The sequence below is a fragment of the Pan troglodytes genome, chromosome 2 (genome assembly GCF_028858775.2).
Source record: "Pan troglodytes isolate AG18354 chromosome 2, NHGRI_mPanTro3-v2.0_pri, whole genome shotgun sequence".
In the NCBI taxonomy this organism is placed as follows: Eukaryota; Metazoa; Chordata; class Mammalia; order Primates; family Hominidae; genus Pan; species Pan troglodytes.
Window position 1 is genome coordinate 33,164,116 of NC_086015.1, and position 24,056 is coordinate 33,188,171.

The 24,056-nt window shown below is 36.6% G+C and overlaps 1 protein-coding gene across 10 annotated transcripts in view; it reads left to right on the plus strand.

Moving 5' to 3' along the window:
• The window catches only part of RBMS3 (RNA binding motif single stranded interacting protein 3), a 1,471,465-nt gene that overhangs the window by 609,809 nt on the left and 837,600 nt on the right, over nt 1-24,056 (plus strand). For all 10 annotated transcript variants that reach the window (XM_054681570.2, XM_054681567.2, XM_054681561.2 and 7 more), the window contains exon 4: nt 4,969-5,142. In XM_054681570.2, the coding sequence (XP_054537545.1) occupies nt 4,969-5,142 (174 nt within the window). The remainder of the gene's footprint in view (nt 1-4,968; nt 5,143-24,056) is intronic.

The following is a 24,056-nucleotide window of genomic DNA, read 5'->3' on the forward strand; positions in this document are numbered from 1 at the left end:
TATAGGTACCCACCACTATGCCTGGCTAATTTTTTTGCATTTTTAGTAGAGACGGGGTTTCACCATGTTGGCTAGGCTGGTTTCAAACTCCTGACTTCAAGTGATCCACCCACCTTGGCCTCCTAATATGCTAGTATTACAGGTGTGAGCCACCATGCTCTGCCTGTTTAATTTTATAAAATGCTACCCAGGCCGGGCCCAGTGGCTCACGCCTATAATCCCAGCACTTTGGGCGGCTGAAGTGGGCGGATCACCTGAGGTCAGGAGTTCGAGACCAGCCTGACCAACATGGAGAAACCCTGTCTCTACTAAAAATAAAAATTAGCCGGGTGTGGTGGCACATGCCTGTAATCCCAGCTACTTGGGAGGCTGAGGGGGAGAATAACTTGAACCCAGGAGGTGGAGGATGTGGTGAGCTGAGATCACGCCATTGCACTCCAGCCTGGGCAACAAGAGCGACACTCCATCTCAAAACAAAACAAAAGAAAATGTAAGCCAACAGTTCTTCAAAGTAGCTGTATCATTTTACCCATCCATGAACAGTATTTGGGAAGTTTAGGTCTATAATAACTAACCAACATTTAGTGTTATCAGTCTTTCTAGTTTCAGCCATCCTTGTGGGTATGAACTGGTATATTATTGTAGCTCTATTTTGCATTTCCTGGATGACTAATGATTTTGAACATTTTTTACTGTATTTACTGGCCAATCCAATATCTTCCTCTGTGTATTGCTTTTGCAAGTCTTTAATGGCTGTGTGTTCAGGCCAGTTTGACCAATGTTTTTGAGCCCTTGCTCTCAGTCACCCAGAATAAAAATGTGAGTGTCTGGAGTTCTATGATAGATGCAAAAAAGTTCATGGAATCATCTATTTAGTAGCAGATACTACCAATACTCTGCTTATACCTTCTTGGCACTTACTTTTCTAGAGCATGTCAACAGTGTCCTGGGACACTCTACTTGAGAACTTTCTTTTGGCCTGTAGTGGAACAGACCAGAAGTGCCAAGAAATCAATGTTTCAAGGAAGAGCCCTTAGCCAACACAAATAAGAACTGGAGGTTAGATAGTTTAGTTTCCTCACATGTTGAGTGGAATAAATCCACGGCATGTTCTACACTGTGTCCCAGAGTCCTCAGTGGAACTGAGCCTCAGTTCTCCACAGGAATAACTTATTCAGTGATGCAAACTTACTGGCTCACTCTTTATCCCTACTGATTTATTCTACTGATTTTCTCTGGGATCAATTCCAAAATGAACTACTTGTACACAAGTTCTTGCGTTGTGATATGCTTCTTAAGAAAGACAAATAGGCACCTATTCTAAAAGATGTGTGTTGGGACTTAAGAGTTGTAGTATGGAAGGCTAATTAAGGAATTTGGTGAGTTATGCTATGACATTATGATGTTAATTTCCTGGGTAGCCACAGAGAGGAAAAGATCAGATGAACCTGGCAGAAAATCAGTAACATCAGTGCTTTGTAGAAACAAAATTCCCTGTGGGCTGGTGGCCGAGGCTGTTGGAGTAGGTTTTACAGAAGGTTGAGCCTGGCAGGTTCATTGGAGTGTGAACTGAGAGGAGGTGAAGACATTTTAGAAAGTGATGACTGTGACAGTGGCATGAACATGTAAGTCATGTTTGGAGTAACAAACTATCTGGAGCAACACTCTATCTGGATGTTGAAATTATATGGAAAGGAACAAAAAATAAACCTTGCAATGTCAGTTGGAATGACATTAGACTCTCAAATGAGAGACTAAGAAGTTTTAATTTGTCTAGTAGATGGTAGAGAGGCATTGAATATTTTTCAGCAAGGAGTAGTCATATAGTAAAAGCATGCTTTTAGAAAGGCAAATCTAGTGTCATTGTGGAGAGTCAATCGAGGCTTAAAGTAGAAGCTTCTTGATTTAGTTTTAGTGGCTCTGACATAAATTAACTAAATCCTAAAAAATGGTTCGTGATGATGGGAATGAAAAAGACAACATAAATTCAAGAACTCTTAGATAAATACAATAGAATCTGGTGACACTGATAATGGGAGTTGAAAGAGAGATAAATGGGTCAAAGTTGTTCTGTCTTTGAGGAAACAGATTTTAAAGGCGATCATAACATTAACAAAAGTAAATGAAAATGAACTGTGGGGGAGGTGAAATCTTAGAGTAAAACAATCAATTCATTTAATTTAAAAGAAAAATTTTTTTCTGAGGTAGAGTCTCGCTCTGTTGCCCAGGCTGGAGTACAGTGGCACCGTCCCGGCTCACTGCAACCTCCACCTCCCGGGTTCACACCATTCTCCTGCCTCAGCCTCCCGAATAGCAGGGACTATAGGCGCCCACCACCACGCCCGGCTAATTTTTTATATTTTTAGTAGAGACAGGGTTTCACTGTGTTAGTCAGGATGGTCTTGATCTCCTGACCTTGTGATCTGCCCGCCTTGGCTTCCCAGAGTGCTGGGATTACAGGTGTGAGCCACCACGCCCAGCCCATTTAATTTTATGCATGGTAATTTAAACTTTGATTCTTCTTGTGATGATTAATAGTTACACATCCATATTCAGCAGCTATTTTAAGATTTGGCACTGGAATTCAGGAGACTGTTTGGACTGTTAATTTATACCTGGGAGTCATCTTCTTAGAAGTAATACGTAAAGCTTTGACCGTGAATAAGTTCACAAAGGAGAAAAGTTAGAAGAGTTAAGAACACAGAACCAAGAAGTAAGGCCTGAAAAATAACCTAATTTAGGGAGAATACAGAAAAAAAGGATGCAGGTAGTGAGACAAGAGACAAGGTACAATCAGAAGGGACAAGGAATCTAAGGGAAAGATGATTGTAATGAGGAGGGGGTAAACACCATTAGAGGCTTCAAAAGCCAAGGAGGAAGAAATTCCTTAGAGCCATAGAAGAGACAATATATTGTCTAGAATTAAGTGGGCTCTCTGAAGCCTGGTTGGGAAGCTGAGTTTTATACACATAGGGAATAATCTACAACAACATAATCATATGCTGAAGTATTTGAGCAACACTATATAGGCTCTGTGAGAGCAGGAAGGTGAAGGACATAATCTGGAGGTCGTAGAAGTAGGGACAAGTACAAGGTATAACTTGAGCATGAGCTTTACAAAAGAGGGGAAGGAAAGTTTGCAAGGGACCACCATGATTAAAATCATTGAGGAAAGACTAATGCCCCTTGGGAACGTAAGTAAACTAAGAGGTGAGGGTATTTACAAACTTGTTTATGCATAAATTTAAATCCTCTCTCCTAATCTAACTGTGAAAACAGATAAGAGACAACCATGTAACTACAAGGGCTAGTCCTGAAATAACTACTTACAGAAACAACCAAAGTGAAAGTGTTTGATTTTAGTGACGGTAGTTGCAGAGCAGAAACCAAGACACTTTCAAGGCCAAAGGTAAGTTTTGTGGTGGGCTCATTTATTCTTTGAAGTGACTGTGTATGGCATACAAATAACAGGATTTTTTACATAAATACAGGGCTTACGTACTTCGAACCAAGCACAAATGTCTATTTTTACAAAAGTCCACTGTTACTTCTCCAACACAGGTTTGTCCTGGGGAGGTATGCAGTATGCATACCTTTGTAATGCTGTATCTGCAGATCTCATTGAACTATTGAGCTATTGAATCATGTGGACAGCGTACATGGTAGGGTGGTGATGGAGAATGTTAATGGGGAAAGATAGACCACCAAATAAGTTTGGCTACCTTAAGAAGGCTGTATTCTCCAGTTTTTGGTTTACATATTTTAAATTGTTAACTACCATTAAATCACAGATTTAAATTTTCTTTTCACTTTCCTAATATTTTTAAGGTCATTGTGAGAGAAATGGCCCACTTAGAGCGTTTAAATCACTGAGGTTTTTGCTTTCTTTTGGTTATCCCAAGATGCTCAAACCTGGGATATTTTCTTCAGAAAATTCTTCTTCTAAGTATTTAATGGTATCAGAATCTACCCCAATGGGAAACACAATCATAGATAAAAGTTTCTTCCCCACTGGGTTTCCTGAATATAATGGCAATGCGATTAGCACATTTTCCCAGTGATTGAGTTGGCATGTGCCCATAGATTTATAAATAGAATTTATTGTGAAAGTCACTGTGCTACTGGAGTAAGTGGCTATTGCAATTTGAGGATAGAAAGTGTTCTCTGAAAAGAAACTATTATATGCCTTATATGCCATGGCCATCTGAGGACAAAGAAGGACAGAAGATACAAGTGAGTTTTGTTTTCAGTGAATTCTACCCTATGCACAGTTATGAACAACCACATATATTTAACATTTAAAAAATGCATATTTTCCTACCCCTCTATTTTCAGTTATGTAGGTAGAGCAGGTTGGGGGTGAATGATGATTTCAAATCCTTCACCATTTTGCTCTTTAGAAAGTAGAATGGTGACATGTATAAATGTATCCAGATTCCTGCTGATGTCTCCCAGGACAGCAACAGACTTACGGAGTTTAAAGACTAGTTAGAGTTGAGAAGCAGCCTGTGCCTTAATCCAATCCTTGTAAACTAAGATTTTTGTTTACTGCCTTCAGATGAGACTAATGGTAAATTTCTAAGGTGAACACTATGATAAAAGGACATTTATATAATTGAAAATATCACTGTTGCTGTCACCACTAAAACATATCTTATTTCTAAAGGCTGGAGTTGCATCTTGCAACTAGAAAAAAAACTGTTTTCAATAAGATCAATTTCAAAGAGCCTTTGTGCTTTGTGATCCAGTCAAAATTCGAATAGTGAGAAAATACTTTTATCCTATTCAGAACGGTATTTGATGCAGTATTTGAACAGTATTTGATGCATCCTCTTAAGCCATCAGCCATTTCTCTTAATCAGCTGAGTCCTGTGCCTTGGTCATACGTGAGAATACATGCTGCGATATATTGCTGGCTCAGGTTTAATAAAGAGCTGTCTTCACATTGCATTTCTTTCTTCTTGATAGTCTAGCTCCACAGTGAGAGCCTATCAAACTAGTAAGTCACGAGTGACCATGAGCCCTGGCTTCAGCTCCCAGTGGAACAGCAGCCAACCAGCCTGGAATACATACTCCTTTCCAAGAGCCAGCCTGCACTACCAGTCCCATGCCAGCTATACCTACTGTACTGGACACCCTGCTGTAAGTACCTCATTTTTCTGTATTTTGAAAATTGGATGATTTATGCAGTTACATTTTCAATCTAGAGTGGGTATCTATTAATTGGGCTTTTTTTCTAATGATATAATGCTTCTAAGGTAAGAATTTGCTGCTCTTGAGTAAAAGAGATAAGAATTTAAAAAGTCTTTTAAGTGTTTAAGTAACATGTTTGGATGATTTTTGCTGAAAACTGATATTGCACTAAAAGTTATTTCTAAGTGATGTAGTGTTGGTGTGGAGACTGGATGCACATGTATCTCTAGTTTTATTCTTCTGGTTTCCTTTTGACTGTTGCTTATGAATTTAGTTGGTTGCTTTTGTGCTGAGACAGGATGCCTTTCAAAATGACATAAGAAGCCAGTGGCGGGGGGGGATCCTGGATGCCCCCACTTTCATCAGTGGCATCGTTGACATATTTATACAGACATAAATATGTAGAAATCGATTCATCAGTAGGGTGTTTTCCAGTTACTATTACACAGACATCTGAGGTTGTTGGCATAGACGACTCAAAGGGCAAGGGAAATAAACCTCTAATAAAGGAAAAATGAACTCATGGAATTTGAAGACCTTTTAGAATAGGGTACGTATTTCACCAATATGTGTTTCTGTGTTTTGATTCAATTCTTATGGAGTAAAATTTTTCTTTGATTGCAAATTACCTGTTGTATACTTGAAAAACGTCATGATTAATGTTGATTAGTAAGATCTCTCTTTACTGCTAAGAACCCATGCACAGGATTCCTAGAAAATGAAAGACCTTTGAAAGTGAATCACATATGCCTCTCGTAGCAAATCGTCTAATTGGTGAGTCACAGTAGGCATGGATTCTGCAGCCATTTCATTCAGAAGACCTATTGTAGACTTCTGTACTTCAGCTATCCTGCTGGCATTTTAAGGTTATGGAACTATAAAGTACACAGTGCTTCTAAGTTGAGAGAATGTGCCTCAGATATCATGTCATAATTTCACTTAAAAGAAGACTCGAGGAATTCACTTAAAATGTAAATTAGTATGACTTTTTTCATAGGCAATTTGGAAATAACTATCAAAATTGCACATACTTTTGACTCAGTAATTAAACTTTTGGCATTTAATCGGACATGTACAGGATATATGCACAAGGATAGTGTTGACAACAGTTTTGAAATTACTTGGACCTCAATAACCATATTTTCTTTTCATTTATCTTTTAACAAATACTTATTAAGCATTATTAACCATTTAATATGTTTGGTATTTTTCTAGGTGAAAGAAATCCAAGGGTGAACAAGACCAAGTCTTGCTCTTATGGAACTTCTATTCTAGGGAATGGGGAAGTTGGTTATTATATAAAAAAATATATAAATACAAAGAAGCAAACAAGAAAGAAAATTATACCACAGTGTTATATGCTAAGCAAAATAAATTCTACACAGAGACTTAAAATAAATAGAAGTAACAGAGAATAACTGGGTGGCTACTTGTGATTGTGTGGTCCACCAAGTCCTCATTCAGGAGGCCGGGTTTTATCTGAGATCTGAATGAAAAAGAGATGTAACTAGTCAGAGTTTGGGAGGATGAGCATTATAAGCAGAGGAAACAGCTAGTGTGAAGGATCTGAGGCAGCAGTGAGCCTGGTTCCCTACACAGGGAGAAAGTCATTGGAACTTAGGAGAGAATAGAGAGATAAAGTCAGAGAGAGAGAGACAGGGACCACTTTATTCAGATTGAAAAGTAGCACTTTGTCATACCAAGTAAGGAGTTTGTATTTTATTTAACTGCGATGGAAAACTATCAGAGTGTTTTAAGCAAGGAAATAACATGACATAATTTTTTTAGGACTCAGTCTGACTGCTAAGTGGAAAATTTCTGGTGGAGTAATAGGAAGTAAAGCACAGAGTCAAATTAGGAGAGTATTACACACACATATGTGTGACTGCAAAAAAATACATTTTCTTGTAATATCCTTTGACCTATTTGGTGTTCAAAATATATGGAACCTGTTTTTATAATGAAAAACCAAGTTGCATTTATTTTGCATAAATTTTTCTTTAGTAACCAGTTTCATATCTAGTATGTCTCATTAGTTTCTTCTTGAGTAGTTATTTGTCAAGCCAGAAGTTGACAAATTGTAATTTAATAAAGTATTTCAATTCATATTCTTATTGGCTTCAAGGTCATCTAAAAGTAGCTGACATTAATTGAGCACTTAATGTTTTCCAAGCTCTGTACTAAGTACTTTTACATGCATTTCACACACACACACACACACACACACACACACACACACACACACACACACTTTTTTCAAAACAGCCCTCGGAGGTAGGTACTATTATTATCATTTTAAGGGTTAGTGAAATGAAGTTCAGAAAAATTAAGTATCTTTTCTTAAGTTACACGACCAGAAGTGGGGCCTGAGATTCAAACATTGGCTGTCTAGCCTCCCACTAGTATTCTTATCCATTGTATTATATTGCCCCTTGACATTGAATCACTGTGTCTTTATTTACATGCCAAGGACAATTACATGATTATATCTCAGAAAGAACCCTTGCTAATAATTTAGTTTAGATGTTCATGTTACTCTTTAGAGAAATATTTGCATTTATAGGATACTTGATTTTAGGTCTGGGGGTAGGAGGAAACAATAGGTGCTATCATGTCTTAGAAACCACCAGGAAAATTACAGGTTATCTAGGTACTTTTTGTGCTTTAAGGCCCAGCAGCTGATACTTTCTTTTGTGTTGCTGCTGTGAGTCAAGTGAGTCAAGTAAGAAAAGTAGAAGCAAAAGATTAGAAAATCCTTAAAATATAGTCATGGGCGTTACACTTCTGATTTCAAGGACACTCTGAGGATCAACTTTAAAGCCTACTTGGAATTCTTTCATTATCCCAACATTATAACTTTCTTTCAAATTTTCTTTCCATGCCTGAACAGATGGCATTAAACTCTTGACTCACAGATCAGTGCTCATTTAACTCTGCTACTGTTTTGTGAAAGGAATTATATAATCTAAAAATACATCAGAGGTTCAATATAGGGAGACTTTGAGGGCTGGGTTTGGAAGACAACATGCAAAAATGTTGACTATTTCATAGTTTTTACTCGAGTCCATTTTTCAAGAGAAATATTTGGGGCTTCAAAATGTGAGAGTGGATTCCATAGTTGCTATGCAGTCTAAGATCCACAGTGGTTTCGTGGTTAAAACCACAGAAATGGAATTCTTGTCTGAATAGATTCCCAGTGATTTTCTTGAGTCATATAATTTAGTAGCCTTTAATGGAGCTATAAATCCTCTGCCTGCCTTGTGAAACTCATGTCCTTTTCTCCAAGTCACTAGTTTGATTGAAGATTTCCAGTTTTTTAACTGGATATCCTGGAGTTACAAGGGTGTCAGCCAATGTGGTATTTGTGTAGTAAGTATATATGACTCAAAGGCTTCCCCTTTGCCTCTATTCCCCTGCTTCTGAGGAATCCTGATATCCCATGAATGTCTGGTTAGTTAACTTGAAATTGGTAACCTTGAGATTTTATTCTAGGATTTAATCTAGATTTTATCTCAGAATGCAGTTAGGCCTCTCCCTGACCAAGTAAGGATTTTCTCAGAGCTCTTTTGTACATCACTGTATTAGTTTCCTATGACTGCTGTAACAAATTACCGCTGACATTGAGCTAAAAACAACATGTCTATCTTTTATAGTTCTGGAGGTTGGAAGGCTGAAATGAGTTTCACTGAGCTGAAATCAAGGTGTTGGTAAGGCTGTGCTCCCTCACGAGGCTCCAGAGGAGAATCTATTTCTTGGCCTTTTCCAGCTTCCAGAGCTATATTTATTGCATATCTTGGCTCATAGGCCCTTCTTCATCTTCAAGGCCAGCAGCATAGCATCTTCACATCTATCTCTGCTCCATCTTCAGATCACCTTCCCTATCTATAGTCAAATCTCTCTCTGCTTCCCTTTTACAAGCTCACTTGTTATTTCATTTAAGGGCCCACCTGGCTAATCCAGGATAATCTCCCTGTCTAAATATTTTTAAGTTAGTCACATCTGCAAATTTTATTTTGCCATATAAAGTCATACTCACAGGTTCTGGGGATTAGGTCATAGACATCCTGGTGAACCATTATTCACCTTACACTGATCATAATATTCCGCGACTCAATGACTAATTTCTGAGTCATTAGGTAAGTATTTGGGGCTTCTTGAAATTAATGAGGCTTATCTTACTGAGGGAGATAATATGAGAGGGATTCTTTGAGTGATGGAGGATGAAATCCCTGTGGCAATTCAAAATTATTGAAACTCACAAATATAAGTTTGATTTTCCAGAAATCCACTGTATTTCCACTTCTAAAATGACGTCAGTGTTAACTATCCCCTTGGTAACTACTCCAATACATATCTTAAAAGAAAATAAAAAGACAGGATTACTAAAGCTCTACTAATGTTTTATTCACTGCACTAGAATTTCCAGGCATCTAGAATGCCCTCACCAGCTTGGATAATATTCAAGAAGTGGCAAAAAGTGATATTCAAAATATTCAAGTAATGAAATATTACAACTTTTTAGCCACATATTAAATACGGAAATACCTTTTATTATCCAAGGAAACTACTAATATATAAGTGAATTTATATAGTGATATTATTTGTAGTACATTTTATTCCAAAAATCGTTCCACAAGTTTCCAAATAGTATATGGACTAGTGTGTTGGTGTGCTCTTTCATTTGACACTTCTGTTACTAGCTAAATGATAACTCTATCTGCTTCATGACTTAACATCACTTAACATGGAATAACATCGAATTTCCAACAACTTTCTATTAATTGAGAACCATTATATGAGGATAATGTTAATTAAAAGGAAGAGGATTCATTTTCTGCCTTCATACTAGCTCTCTGGTCTCCCCACATCTACTCCTCTCTTGCTCCTTTCTTTTCTCACATTTGAAATTTATAATTTAAATGATCCTAGGGACGTGGAGAAAAAGAAGGGAATTAGAAAGAGATGGAAAGTAGATAGTAACGATCTGATCCTAGGTGCTGAGGCCAGGAGCCTGTGTACCTTCTTTTTTTTTTTTTTTTCCTTTTCCAGTGAGGAAGTACAATATGACTTTTCACCCCACTGAGGCTAATCAGGAGACAGTGCCCAAGTGTAGCCCACTTAATAAGGGAGACAAAGCAGAAAGAGGTAAAGAAAATAGAAAGAGGTAAAGAAAACCTCTGAGCAGGTGCTCAGAGGTTCATGCTGCCTGCAGGTAGTAGAGGCTTCTTCTAAGCCTTTGTCTATCCCTTCAGAAAATAGCAGGCACAAAGGAGAGGAAAAGTGGGAGGGCTGTACTAATTTTCTCTTTCAAAAAAAAAAAAAAAAAGATCTGAAAGGGGAAGGGTGCAGACCTAGTAATGTCTTGCTGAAAGAGTCTCTCTTTTAGTCATTAAATAGGTTTCCAGGAGATTCCCTCCCTAGAAACTTGTTTACAAGCCTCAGAGACAACTGCCTTTCACCAAGAATTAGGTTGTCAGATGAAACAAGGGTTCCCAAACCTACCAGAAGGCACATTAGCCCACAGTAAAGGCATTTTCTGTGCATGTCTATGGCAACTGCCTATATCCATGGCACCTAATAGCCTGAATAGCTGCTTCCTCAGCCCAGACCATCCTTTTCCCCATGGATAGGGACATGTGGTTTTTTTTTTGGTTTTTGTTTTTGATTTTTTGTTTTTGAAGTGTATAGAAAAGATAGGAAGAGGTTGAAGTCTCCTTTCTTCTATATGAGGACCTTTATGCATCAAAGACCCACCAACTTTGCAAATAAATAGCAAATCCTCTGTCACAGGTCCTCTATCTCTGCGCTCCAATGCCTGAGCCAGAAAGATATCTTGGAATCACAGCTTACTTGTTCATAGTTTCTGAAATGATACACAAATGCTGGGATTTAGATTATTAATTTTCATTGGTTATTCCAATTACTTTTATTCTATTTACTAATATGTGGAAGTGTGTCAACACTTTAACAGTTAGTATTGCTCTATACTAGCTTAATAATAGGTCTACCTAGACTCTTGGAGCTATGGAAAACTTTTCAAAAAGTACCGACAATAGACAGTTTTCAAAAGATAATGAACAGATCTCCAGATACTGTGAATTCTCTTTTGTAAACTGATTCGCCTGAAAACTCACCAGTATTACAATAGCTAAGGTCAACATATTCCCCAGTTTTCCTAGTTTATGCTGATTTCCTAGTATAGTTATTAATGATATCCCCTTTAACTCTAAAAAGTGTTTAGGTTTAGAAGTTATATTATATGGTCTCCCTACCACACTCCTTTACAAAAAAAAGGCATATTCCTTGCACATAAATCTTACTGTGCTTCACTGCTTCAGGGTTTAAAATCTCTCCAGGGAGCACCAACAAAGGAGATGCCTCATGTAATGATTAATCAGGTACCATAAACCAATGGGGCTTCTAGTCTTTTCCAGCCATGTATGTATCTCTGTACTAAGGGAGAAGGAAAGTCTTTAATTTATATCTTTTGCAGTTATTTAAACTTTTAATGAGATTTTTAGATAACTGAGAAATGGGATACAGGGCATGTAATTTTTCCAAATTCTTCTAGGCATATGTGAACAGTTTGAAGACCTTGGCTCAATGGTAGTTTTCCTAAGCTTCATTTTTTACATCATGGAGGCCACTTTTAGTGAAAGGAGCTGCTCAGAATTCACAACTCTTGCTGCCCCCAACTCTGCTCAATTTTCCCAAAGGCCAAGAGAATAAATACTCCGCACACCTGTATCTCTTTCATTGTATAGCACATCTAAGCCTATAATTTTTTCCCCTAACATAAATCTCCAAGACTAAATATACAAGGCAGATAATAACATGGTTGACTTCATTTAAGGTGGGTTAACAAACTTTATCAATTAAAATTATTTTGCTACTCATAACAGAACATCCAACTGACAGTGGCTTCTAATGGTAAGGTTTATATTAACTGCCTTAATAAAAAGCCTGGATGTAGGGGTGCACATTTATATTTGTCAAAGATGGCTGCAATAATACCACCCATTCCACATTTCTGTCTGCAATATGATATTGCCATTTCCCAACCAAGAAATGGGGTCTCATAGCCCTGTTCTTGAAACTGGCTGGCCTTTGTATCTCACTTCTAATTGATAGAATGTGGTAGAAGTGATGTAGTGTGACTTTTAGCTTTGAAAAAGCTATGCGGCTTCTATCTGGTTTTCTTGAAAAGCTTAGCTTCTGAATGCATTCTCTCTGGACACTGTCACCACACTCTTCCAATCACCATGCAATGAGGAAGCCCCAAGCCACATGGAGAGACGATATGTAGGTTCTCTGAGCAATAGTTTCTTGGGCCTACTTCTTGAGGTACCAGACATGAGTATGAATGACTCTCCAGATGATTACATTCTCTAACTGTCTGAGCCATTTTCAGGTATCGGTGTCTTCCCATCTAAAGTCCTAGGAATGAGAGAGCAGAGATAAATCCTTCCCATTGTGTCCTACCTAAGTTTCTCTCCCACAGAAACAGTGATCATAACAAAATGGCTGTAGTTTTAAGCTGCTAAACCTGGGATAGTTTATTTTTCAGCAATAGTAACTGGAACAATAACTATGTCTACATTTGGTGCAGCAGTTGATCGACATCATCTAAGAGACAGGCTCGTTCTGCCTTTCCTCTTTGCCATCCTCTGTGTGTTGGTGATGTCACACCTCTTTGAAACGAGATGAAACCTACAACTCTAAACCTTTCATTTATATAGTACAGTGCTCCAAGAAGGTAGGAAGAAAGCAGGGGATTTTACCTTGTGCTACAATTTTTGGAAACATTTTAAATAAGATTTTTAATTTCCAAATAAAAATTATATACATTTATGGTGTATATCGTCATGTTTTAAAATATGTATAAATTGTGAAATGGCTAAATCAACCTAATTAATAAATGTATTACCTCGTATACTTATTTTTTATGGTGAAAACACTTAAAATCTACTCCCTCAGCAATTTTTAAGAGTATAATACACTGTTAATATAGCCCCAATGTTGTACAATAGATCTCTGGAACTTATTCTTACCATATGACTGAAATTTTCTATCCTCTAATCACCATCTCCCCAATTCCTCTAACCCACCCCAGCCTTTGGTAACCACCATTCTATTCTATGTCTATGAGTTCAATGTTTTTAGGTTCCACAAAATAAGTGAGATCATGTATTTGTCTGGTGCCTGGCTAATTACACTTAGCATAATGTATTCCAGGTTCATCCATGTTGTCATAAAGGCTAGAATTTCCTTCTTTTTAAAGGCTGAATAGTATTCCATTTTGTGTATATGTATATGTATGTATACAAATGTGTGTACATACATATGGTTTTTTGTAATGACTGTACACCAACAGTGGACAATGGTTCCCCTTTCTCCACATTCTCTTTAACACTTGTTATCACTGATCTTCTTGATAATAGCCATTCTTGTAGCTATGAGACAATATCTCATTGTGGTTTTAATTTGTATGTCTCTTGTGATTAGTGATTTTGAGCATTTTTCTTTTAGTATGCTGTGAAATTTGGTTTGGTAGTATTTTGTTGAGGATATTTGCATCCATGTTCATCAGGGATATTGGCCTGTAATTCTCTTTTCTTGTAGTGTCCTTGTCTGGTTTGGTATCAGGATAAGCTAGCTGGCCTTGTACAAAGGAGTATGAAAGTATTCCCTTTTCTTCAATTTTTTGAAAGAGTTTGAGAAGGATTGGAAATAGATCTTTTAAAGTTTGATAGAATTTAGCAGTGAAACCATTAGGTCTTGGCTTCTCTTTGATGGAAGACTTTTCATTAGTTCCGTCTCCTTACTCATTATTAGTCTGTTCAGATAGTCCATTTCTTTGTGATTCAGTCTTGGTAGGTTGCATGTGTCTGGAAATGTATCAATTTCTTCCAGACTCTCCAATTTATTGGCATATAGTTTTTCCTAGTAGTCTCATGATCTTTTATATTTCTATGGTATAAGTTATAATGTCTCCTCTTTTCCTTTCTGATTTTATTTGAGTCATATCTCTTTTTTTTTTAGTCTAGCTAAAGATTTGTTGATTTTGCTTATCTTTTTCAAAAATCAACTCTTAATTTTGTTTATCTTTTCTACTGTTTTTCTAGTCTTATTTCATTTATTTCTGCTCTGGTCTTTATTATGTTCTGCTTTTTGCTAACTTTGGGATTAGTTTGTTCCTGTTTTTCCAGTTCCATGAAGTGTAGTGCTAGGTTGTTTATTTGGGATCGTTCTTTGTTGATGTATGTAAGTGTTTATTGCTATAAACTTTACTCTTAGAACTGCTTTTGTGGCATCCCACCAGTTTGGGCATGTTTTGTTTCCATTTTCATCTCAAGATGTTTTTAAATACCCCTTTTAATTTCTTCCCTTTTAATTCTTTGATTAGATAATTTAATCCATTTAAGTTCAAGGTAATTATTGATAAGTAATGACTCACGACTGCCATTTTGTTCATTGTTTTCTGGTTGTTCCATTTTCTTTCTTTCTCTCTTGCTGTCTTCCTTTATGATTAAGAGATTTTCTCTATTGGTATGCTTTCTTTTAAGGTGGGGCATTAAATTTCTTCACTGACTTACTGGTTTTCAAAAGCATGTTGTTTACTTTTTATGTATTTGTGAATTTTCTGGAATTCCTCCTGTTATTTCTGGTTTCCATATATGTATATATATATATGTGTGTGTGTGTGTGTGTGTGTGTATATATATATATATACACACACACACACACACACACACTATATTGTGGTAGGAAAAATATATTCCATATATTGTGGTAGGAAAAGATACTTGATATAATTTCAGTCTTCTTAAATTTGTTAAGACATGTTTTGTGACTGTCTATCTGAATCTATCCTGAAGAATGTTTCATGTGCCCTTGAGAAGACTATATTCTGTTGTGGGTTGGAATATTCTGTATGTTTGTTAGGTCGACTAGTTCTAAAGGGTAGATTGTCTCGTATTTCCTTACTAATTTTCTGTCAGAATTATCTCTCAGTAGCTGAAAATGGGGTATTTAAGTTCATTACTATCATTTTAATTACAGTCTCTCTCTCCCTTTAGATCTATTAACATTTGCTTTATATATTTATGTGGTCTAATGTGAAGTACATATATATTAATATTTTTGTTATAGTCTCTTGATGGACTGACCATTTTATCATAAAATGAAATTCTTTGCTTCATTTTACAGTTTTTGACTTACAGTTTACTTTATCTGATATTAGTATAATTACTATTCCTGATGTCTTTTGGTTTCCATTTGCACGGAATATGTTTTTGCATCCCTTCACTTTCAGTCTGTGTGTTCTTACAGCTAAAGTGAGTATCTTCCAAGTAGCATACAGTTGGGTCTCTTTTCTTATAATCTACATTCAAGGTAATTATTGATATGTAATGACTCCCTGCTGCCATTTGTTAATTGTTTTCTGGTTATCGCATAGGTTCTTTATTCCTTTCTTCCTTTCTTGCTGTCTTCCTTTATGATTAAGTGATTTTTCTCTGCTGATATGCTTTGATTTTTTACTATGTATCTTTTGTGTATTTACTATAGATTTTTGCTTACCAGGAGGTTTACAAAGAGTATCATATAGTTATGACAGGCTATTTTGAGTTGATAATAACTTTTATTACATTAAAAAACTATGCTTTTACTTCACTCTCCCATTTAAAATTTTGTTGTTTTTGTGGAGATGAGGTCTTACTCTGTTGCCCAGGCTGGTCTTGAACTCCTGAGCTCGAGTGATTCTTCCACCTTGGCTGCCCAAAGTGTAGAGATTATAGGTGTGAGCTACTGTGCCTGGTCCCATTTTAAATATTTGCTGCCACAATTTATATCTTTTTACATTATGTATCCCTTAAAATTTATAGTAATGGTTATTACTTTAACCTTCATATTAAAGATATAAATGATTTACACACCACTCTTACAGTATTAAGAGTGTTCTTGATTTGACTGTGTAATTACCAGTGAGCTTCATAATTTCATATGTTTTTTGTTACTAATTAGCTTCATTTTCTTTCAGCTTGAAGAACTCCCTTAAACATTTATTATAAGACAGGTCTGGTGGCAGTGAAATCCTTCAGCTTTTATTCATCTGGAAAAGTCTTTATGTGTCCTTTATTTCTAAAGGACAGTTTTGCCAGGTACTTCAGCACTTTAAATGTATCATCTCACCCTCTCCTGCCCTGTAAATTCTCTGCTGAGAAATCCACTGCTAGCCTTATGGGAACTCCCTTATATGTTATTTGTTTCTCTTCATTTGCTTCTTTTAAGATCTCTCTTTCTCCTTGCTTTTTTGCAGTTTGATTGTAATATATTTTGGTGTAGTCTTATTTGGATTGAATCTGAATGGAGACATTTCTTCTACTTTAATATTCATATCTTTCTCCTCATTTTAAAAGTTTTCTGCTATTATTTCTTTAAATAAGCTTTCTACCATTTTGTCTTCTTCTTGAACTCTTATAATTTTCTCTTTAGATGCTATCCCATAACTTCTATAAGCTTTAATTGTTTTTTATTCTTTTTTGTTCTTCTCTGACTATATATTTTCAAATCAGCTGTCTTTGACTTCACAGATTATTTTTTTCTGCCTGATTAATTTTGCTGTTGATGCTCTCTACCACAGTTTACATTTCACTCATTGTATTATTAAGGTCTAGAATTTCTCTTTAAAAATGTCTTTAATCTGTCTGTTAAATTTCTTGTTCTGGTCGTTTGTGGTTTTTCTGATTTTTTTTTGGGTTATTTCTCTTTATTTTCTTGAAGTTTGCTTAGCTTTCTTAAAAAATAACTATTTTGAATTCTTTGTTATGCAGTTTGTATATTGCCATTTCTTTGGGGTCTGCTTCTAGCAGATTGTGTTCTTTGGTGGTGTTACGTCTTCTTATTTTTGTGTGTTTCTTGTTGCCTTACATTTATGTCTATGCATTAAAGAATTAGGGACTTGTTCCAGTTTTTACAGACTCACTTTTTCTGGGTAAGCTCTTTAGTAGTAGTCAGCTTATTTAGAGATTCTAGGCATGTCTCTGGTATAGTCTGAGAGTGAGTTTCCTCCTTGAGTCCTTAGGTAGTAAGTCTACCCCGGTGGCTCCAGGCTTGGATTTCCTGTAGTAACCCAGCTTGGTGCCTGAATCAGCAGGTATGTTGGCTTGATGCCTGGTTACATGCAGTTGAGCCTGAATCCTGGAGCCACTGGGGTAGACTTACTGATCTGGTCCGCAGGTATATTAGTCAGAGTTCTCCAGAGGGACAGAGCCAAAAGGATATATGTATATATAAAGGAGAGTTTATTAAGGAGAATTGGCTCACCCGATTAAAAGACTAAGTCCCATGATAGGCCATCTGCAAGCTGGGGAAGAGAGAAGCCAATAGTGTGCCTGTCCAAGTCTGAAAGCCTCAAAATTAGGGAAGCCAACAGTGTAGCCTTCAGTCATGGCCAAAGGCCTGAGAGCTCCCAGGAAGCTACTGGTGCAAGTCCCAGAGTCCAAAGGCCAAATAACCTACAGTCTGATATCCAAGGGTAGGAGGAGTGGAAGCAAGTGTCCAGCATGGGAAGAAGAAAAAAGAAGACTCAACAAGCAAAGTTATCCACCTTCTTCCCTCTGCTTTGTTCTAGCTGCTTTGGCAGCCAATTGGATGATGCCCAACCACATTGAAGGTGGGTCTTTCTTTCCCAGGCAACTGACTCAAATACCAATCTCTTCTGGCAGCTCCCTCACAGACACCCCAGAAGCAATGCTTTACTAGCCATCCAGATATCCTTCAATTCAATCAAGTTGACACCTAATATTAACCGTCCCAGCAGGGATAGGAATAGAGCCTAAGTCCACTAGCATGTGCCTTCAGTCTGAGTCTTTAAGGGCTTGCCTGGCACTGGGGTGAGCCTGGCACCTGGGCTGAATAGGACAGGCCTGGAACCTGAGTTCTTGAGGGAGTGGCCTGGACCCAGGGTCTGCTGAAGGAAGCCTGAACCCTGAGTTTTCTGGAACCTGGGACTGCATGGACTGGACAGGAGCCTGGGGCTGGCCTGATGCTGGAACTGGCATGAAGCCTGGGTCTGAGGGGATTAGTCTGGAGCCTAGGATTCCCAGTGCTTGCCTAGTACCTGGAGCCACTGTGGCTTACCTGAGACTGAGGCTGGGACTATGGGGCCTAGCCTGGAGCCTTTGCCACTGATAACCTGCCTGGATGTTGGGTTTATATGGTGCTGGCCTAGAGGCTAGGTCTCTGAAGGATGGCCTGGGTCCTTAGGTATTGGGAGGCCGGCCTGGGACCTGGGTATACAGAGATAGTCCTAAATCCAGGGTCTGTGGGCCTACTCCAATACTAAGGTCTATTGGGACAGATGTAGATTCTGGATATGCTGGAGCTGGCCTGGACCCTGGGTCTACAGTAGTGTGTGCGGTGCTGCAGGGTTCAGCCTTAGTACATTGTTAACTAAATAGGTTCAGGATTCCATAAGTGCTGAGAAAGGGGAATGACTATTGGAAAATAACCAACAGTGTTTGCTATAGGTGCCCAAACCTATGCTATTTTGCCTCCCCCAACATGCCCTGCAGTATTTCCTACAAGATACAGTTTTCTTGAAACAAAATTTTTAGAACTATAGACTAAAAGTCAACTCCTATTTATATAATATTTTAAAAGAATTTGTATTCTTTTCTGTGATTATAATATTAAAATATTCTTAATATTTTAAAAGAATCTGTGATTCTTGGTCATATGTATGGTTTGTCAGTGCTCATTTGCACATGGCTCTGGGAGAACACACAGGTTTTCCTGTCGTAAACTTTGTCCCTTCTTTTATATAATTCTTCAGAGGCCAGGACTTGATTCATGAAAATGTATTTGCATCCTGATGATACTTTTTCAGTTGTCTAGATTCATATATTTTTGGAGAAGCTGAGTCCTAGCAATGACCCCTTCAATGCTCTTGAACTTTGAATGAGGTCATGTCATCAATGCAGCAAACATTACTTGAGTTCATGCTATCTGCTGGGCATTGTGTTGGGTGTGCACAACAACAGGGGGTAGAGTAGAAGATGAAGGGAATGATGAATGTTATAAAGTGTCCATATATTCAAGTTGCTTAAAATCTAGTGGAGAAGAGAACTGAGGAAACAGAGAGATATTAGATGATGGTAGCAAGGTTCTAAACCAGTGATTCCCAAATATTAAATGTGGGCCCTTTAAACACTATAATTTGAGGAAGTTGCAGGCATGTTATAGTTAAACATTGGGACCCTGGAACCAGTCTGAGTTGGGTACATATCCCAACTATCAATGCTCTAGCTGTTTGACCTGGAGCAAAGTTATTGAATGTCTCAGAATCAACTTCCTTCTTTATGTAATAAGACAATTATACATTGGTTTTTAATGTCATTGTGAGAATTTAATGAGATAATATGTGTAAAGCTGTTGAACACAGAATTACTATTTATAAATCACTTAATAAATACAAATTATATTAAAATAGGAAAGAAATCAATTTCAATTTGGGTCTTCAAAGAAGGCTTACAGACTCCCAGTTTATACTCTTAGGGTGGCATCTGTTTTTAAGACCCTGAGACTCAGGCTTTAAACTATTGAGAGCCCCTCAGGTACAAAAAGACTTATTTGTGTCTGCCTGGAAATTTCTACCTTTCTCCTTTATCTGCTGTTTAACATTCATGCTTTAGTAGACCAAGACAAGGAAAGCATTAAAACTTTGCCAAGATTTAGTCAATTATAGTAAGGTCTAAGATTTAAACGCTATTTTTTTCATATGCTTTTTTCCAAGTAGCAGTGTTTTCCAGATAAAATTGAGATTCCTGTTCTGCTTCTCTCCCTTATGACTTTTATTTTTCACACATGGTATGAAAGACTAAGATTTCATCTGGTATACTTCGTTCCCTTCATTTAGTTCCTAGCCATGATGGAGTATCCCTTCCCATGACCTTTCCTCTCTCCTAATAGTCCCTTACACCATTTCCATAATGCATGGCTTGATACTACTTAATTCTGAGTGTTCCAAACAGATGTTCTGGGGAAAGGATTCCGCCATCCATCTGGGCTTGGTCTATACCTCCCATGGCAGATGGTTAAATTTCATAAGACATTGTTGGAAATCCAGGCTGTGGTATTTTATGCTGTTCTACCCAGTTTCGTATGTTTGATTTTTTAAAAAATCTCCTGCCGTGATAATTATTAAAAATTAACATTGAAGTAGATTAAATGCAATAAATGTCACATTAAATAGTAAATTTTAAAATTATCAATAAAATATTAACTTATAGAAAAAAGCTAGATTCAAATATTTTAGTTGCTAGCATGGTGTCTTATACAGTTTGGTTATGATCACTGGGGCAAGATTAAACTCTCTTTATAATAGGGAATCTGACACATGAGAAGAATTTCAAGATTTTTTTTTGCCAAACATGGCACCATTCTTACAAAAGGCACATGAGATGGAAAGGTTTTATGACCAGTGATGCTCTAAATGCTGTGGCTGATGTACATTACTAGTTTTATCTGTTATTTTTTTAATCTATGAGTGAGGCCTCCTAAACACAATCTTATAAAGCTGAGTCTTTGATAGAAACAATGACAAAATGTATTTACATTATAAGGGGTCCCTTTTGAAAAGTAAAATAATTTTAAGCTTAAAAACAAAAATGCTTCTGATTAGCTCCCTTCACCCTTTCAGGGAAGGCAAATTCTATCAATCATATTGATGAAGAGACTTTCAATGCAATCTGTTAAGACCAAGCTTTGTGGTAGTCACAGGCAATGAACTTAAATTACATCAACTTATGGGCTGAGTTCATTGGAGCATCTCTGTAATCACTCGTGTGTGAAGACCCAATAAGGCTGAATCGACCTTTTTTTTTTTTCTTTCAATTACAAAAATTGGTACAGATTCTTTTGGGACAAACACTCAAACTTTTAAAATATATTTTAAAGTTAAAGTGAAAATTCAAACTTCCTCCTAAATACCTTTTAGTTGTCGATGGTTATTCTTCAGTAGCTCTTTAAACTGACGTGTATTTAGATACTACTAATAAAAACAAAAATATAGTAAACTGTACACCTCTAAACCCAACAGCCAGCTGCAGAGGCAGAATATTGTCAACACTTTTGAAGCTCTCTTATTACCCTTTAAAGCATCCCCTTTCCAGCTCCCAGAGGTAACCCTAATCCAGAATTTTCTACTAAGCATTTCCTTGCCTTTATTCATAGTTTTGCCACTTACAGATACCTAAATATATTGTTGACTCATTTTGAACTTTATATCAATGCAAAAGGTACTACAGGTATTTTCATAATCTTTTTGGTTTTGGTCAACATTATGTTTTTTGAGATCCATTCATTATGATGTGATTAGCTATAGTTCATTTGATTGTATATAATTCATTGTCTGAATACATTATGATTGATTTATCCATTTTAACGTTGAAGGGAATGCAGGCTGTTTCTTGTTTTTACTATATAATGAGCAGTGCTGCTGAATCCCTGTTTTCTTATCCACATGTTGTCTATACCAAGCATTGGTATTGCTGGGTTGTAGGGTGTAGCATAATCAAATTATCTAGGCAGATTGTGGCTATATTATAACTTGTGGTTGAACATGAGCCTTTTTTCCTCTTCTGTGAAATGCTGTGCTACCTTCTCTTCATTTTTATTTTGCAATATTTGTCTTTTTCCTTATGATTTGTAGGGTTTCTCTATATAGCTGGATAATAATCTTTTGTCAGCTCTGTATATAGCAAATATCTCCTATCAATTTCTTCATTATATTTCATTTTTATGGTGCCTTTTGATAAACAGCGTTCTTAATCTGAATGCAGTAAAATTCTCTTTAAAATGAGTAATACATTTTCTGTGTTGTTTGAGAAATTATTTTTTTACCACAAGGCAGATGGTGATTGTCTCTTCTTTCGTCTGTCTCCCTTACAGGATAATCAAAGCAAAGAAGCCATTTTTCACCTCTTTTCCATTATAAATTCTCCCTTAGTAATCCTTTTGTGATTTTTGTATTGGAAATTGAGGGTTGGCTAATTGAAGTCAGATGTTCAGTGCAGAGTGTTGCAGCGTGTCCCAATTTGTTGCCTTGTTTCTCTGTTCTCTCTTTGTATGATCTATGGAGACTCCAAAAAGTTATCTGGGGAAGAACAATGGCACATTTAACTCAGATTCTATTCCAGACAAGCTTATCAAACAATTTCTGTGGAACAAGTACAGTGTTATTCCTGATAGAATTCTATCGAGATAGATAGGACACATAGGACTTATCAAAGAGGGAAGCCCGTCACCTTTATTAGTCTGGAACTTCCTTTTCTTCAATCAACAACATATGTGAACTTTCTTTTCTTGCTAGAAATATAGAATATATCTTCCTTTTGATTTTTGCATAAAGTATAATAATATAGCTTTATAGTAAAGTATTTAAATCTTCCCTTATTAGGAACCAAAAGGTGTTTTCCAGTTGTTCTTTAATTTCATAATGATATAATGAATGTGGGTGTATGTAACATAGTGTATATATGTGTATGTGTATATGTAAACGTCAGTATGTATATATCTCCATATGTTTGTGATATGGCTTCCTTATAATTGTATTAGAGAAGTAGAATTGCTATGACTAATGATATTTTCACTTAAAATTTTTGTGGAAATGCTAAATTGCCTTATCGCGAAAGTTGACAAGGGTATGCTTCATCACATTCTAGCTCACATTAGATACTGTCAGTTAAGTAGACTTTTGTCAATTTTAGGGGAAATAGTATTCTTTTGTTCTAATTTGTATTTCTTTTCTCACTGCATTAGCCAACCTCATTTTTGAACGTTTCTCAGCTATTTATAACTTTTTAACATTTGAGTTCCTTCCATGAATAAACGTAAGTGATAATGTAAAGCAGTGTAACTGAAGAGATGCTTGCCATTTCACTGCAGTTGTATTTTCATCATAAGAGCAATAGAATTAAATTTGTATCACCTGCAAAATGGCATTTTTGTGGCTATTTGTACTTCATCTACAAAATCACAAACCTAACCATGCTAAAAACAAACCAATTTGGGTTTGCTGCCTGAAACCTTTAGTTGGGTGTTTTAAAATAAAATAAAATAGCAGCAAATATTCAAAACACTTTCACCAGCGTTATCTCATCTGATCCATTACATCCTTCTAACACATCGTTAAATCAACAGATGTCAAATTAAGCAAAAGGAAGCACAACAAAATGCTTATCTATTTATTGCTGCAAAAGTACTTAAACAGGTGTCATATTCAAGATTCTAATCGCTGTTCCAGAGAGCAAGCTTTTAGTGAAAATATTTGTAAGTGTTATGACCAAATGTAACAAAGGCATAAATAAAATCCAGGAAAATTATAAAATTCAAATTAAGAGGAAACACTAAGGAAAGTATAAAGGTATCTTAACTTTCCTGGTAATGTTCTGTTTCTGAAGCTGGATGATATCAACACAAGTATTTACATATATGCTTTATAATTTCTCATATTTGTAAAATACTTTTTAAAAATTAAAACCTCAGTGCTTTTTTTTTCATTTCTACAGTGGCACATAAAAAAGGATTACCACTCTAAAGCTTAATGATCACATCCAAGGGGTTCAAATGCCAATGCATTTGGCAGCAATTCAGTGCAGGGTTTGCTGAGCCAATTCTCCAGTTCTGAGTAGCCTCAATGCCTCAACCTAATCTGGCAGAGGGAACACTCCGATGATAGCAATTACTTCAATTCTCAGTTTGTTGAGTTCATATGGCCCCACAAGTAATAAAAGTTCTTAAAAGAGTTTGCTGAAAAGAATGAAAATAGGCATGGTACATGACTCAACAAATCTATGCCA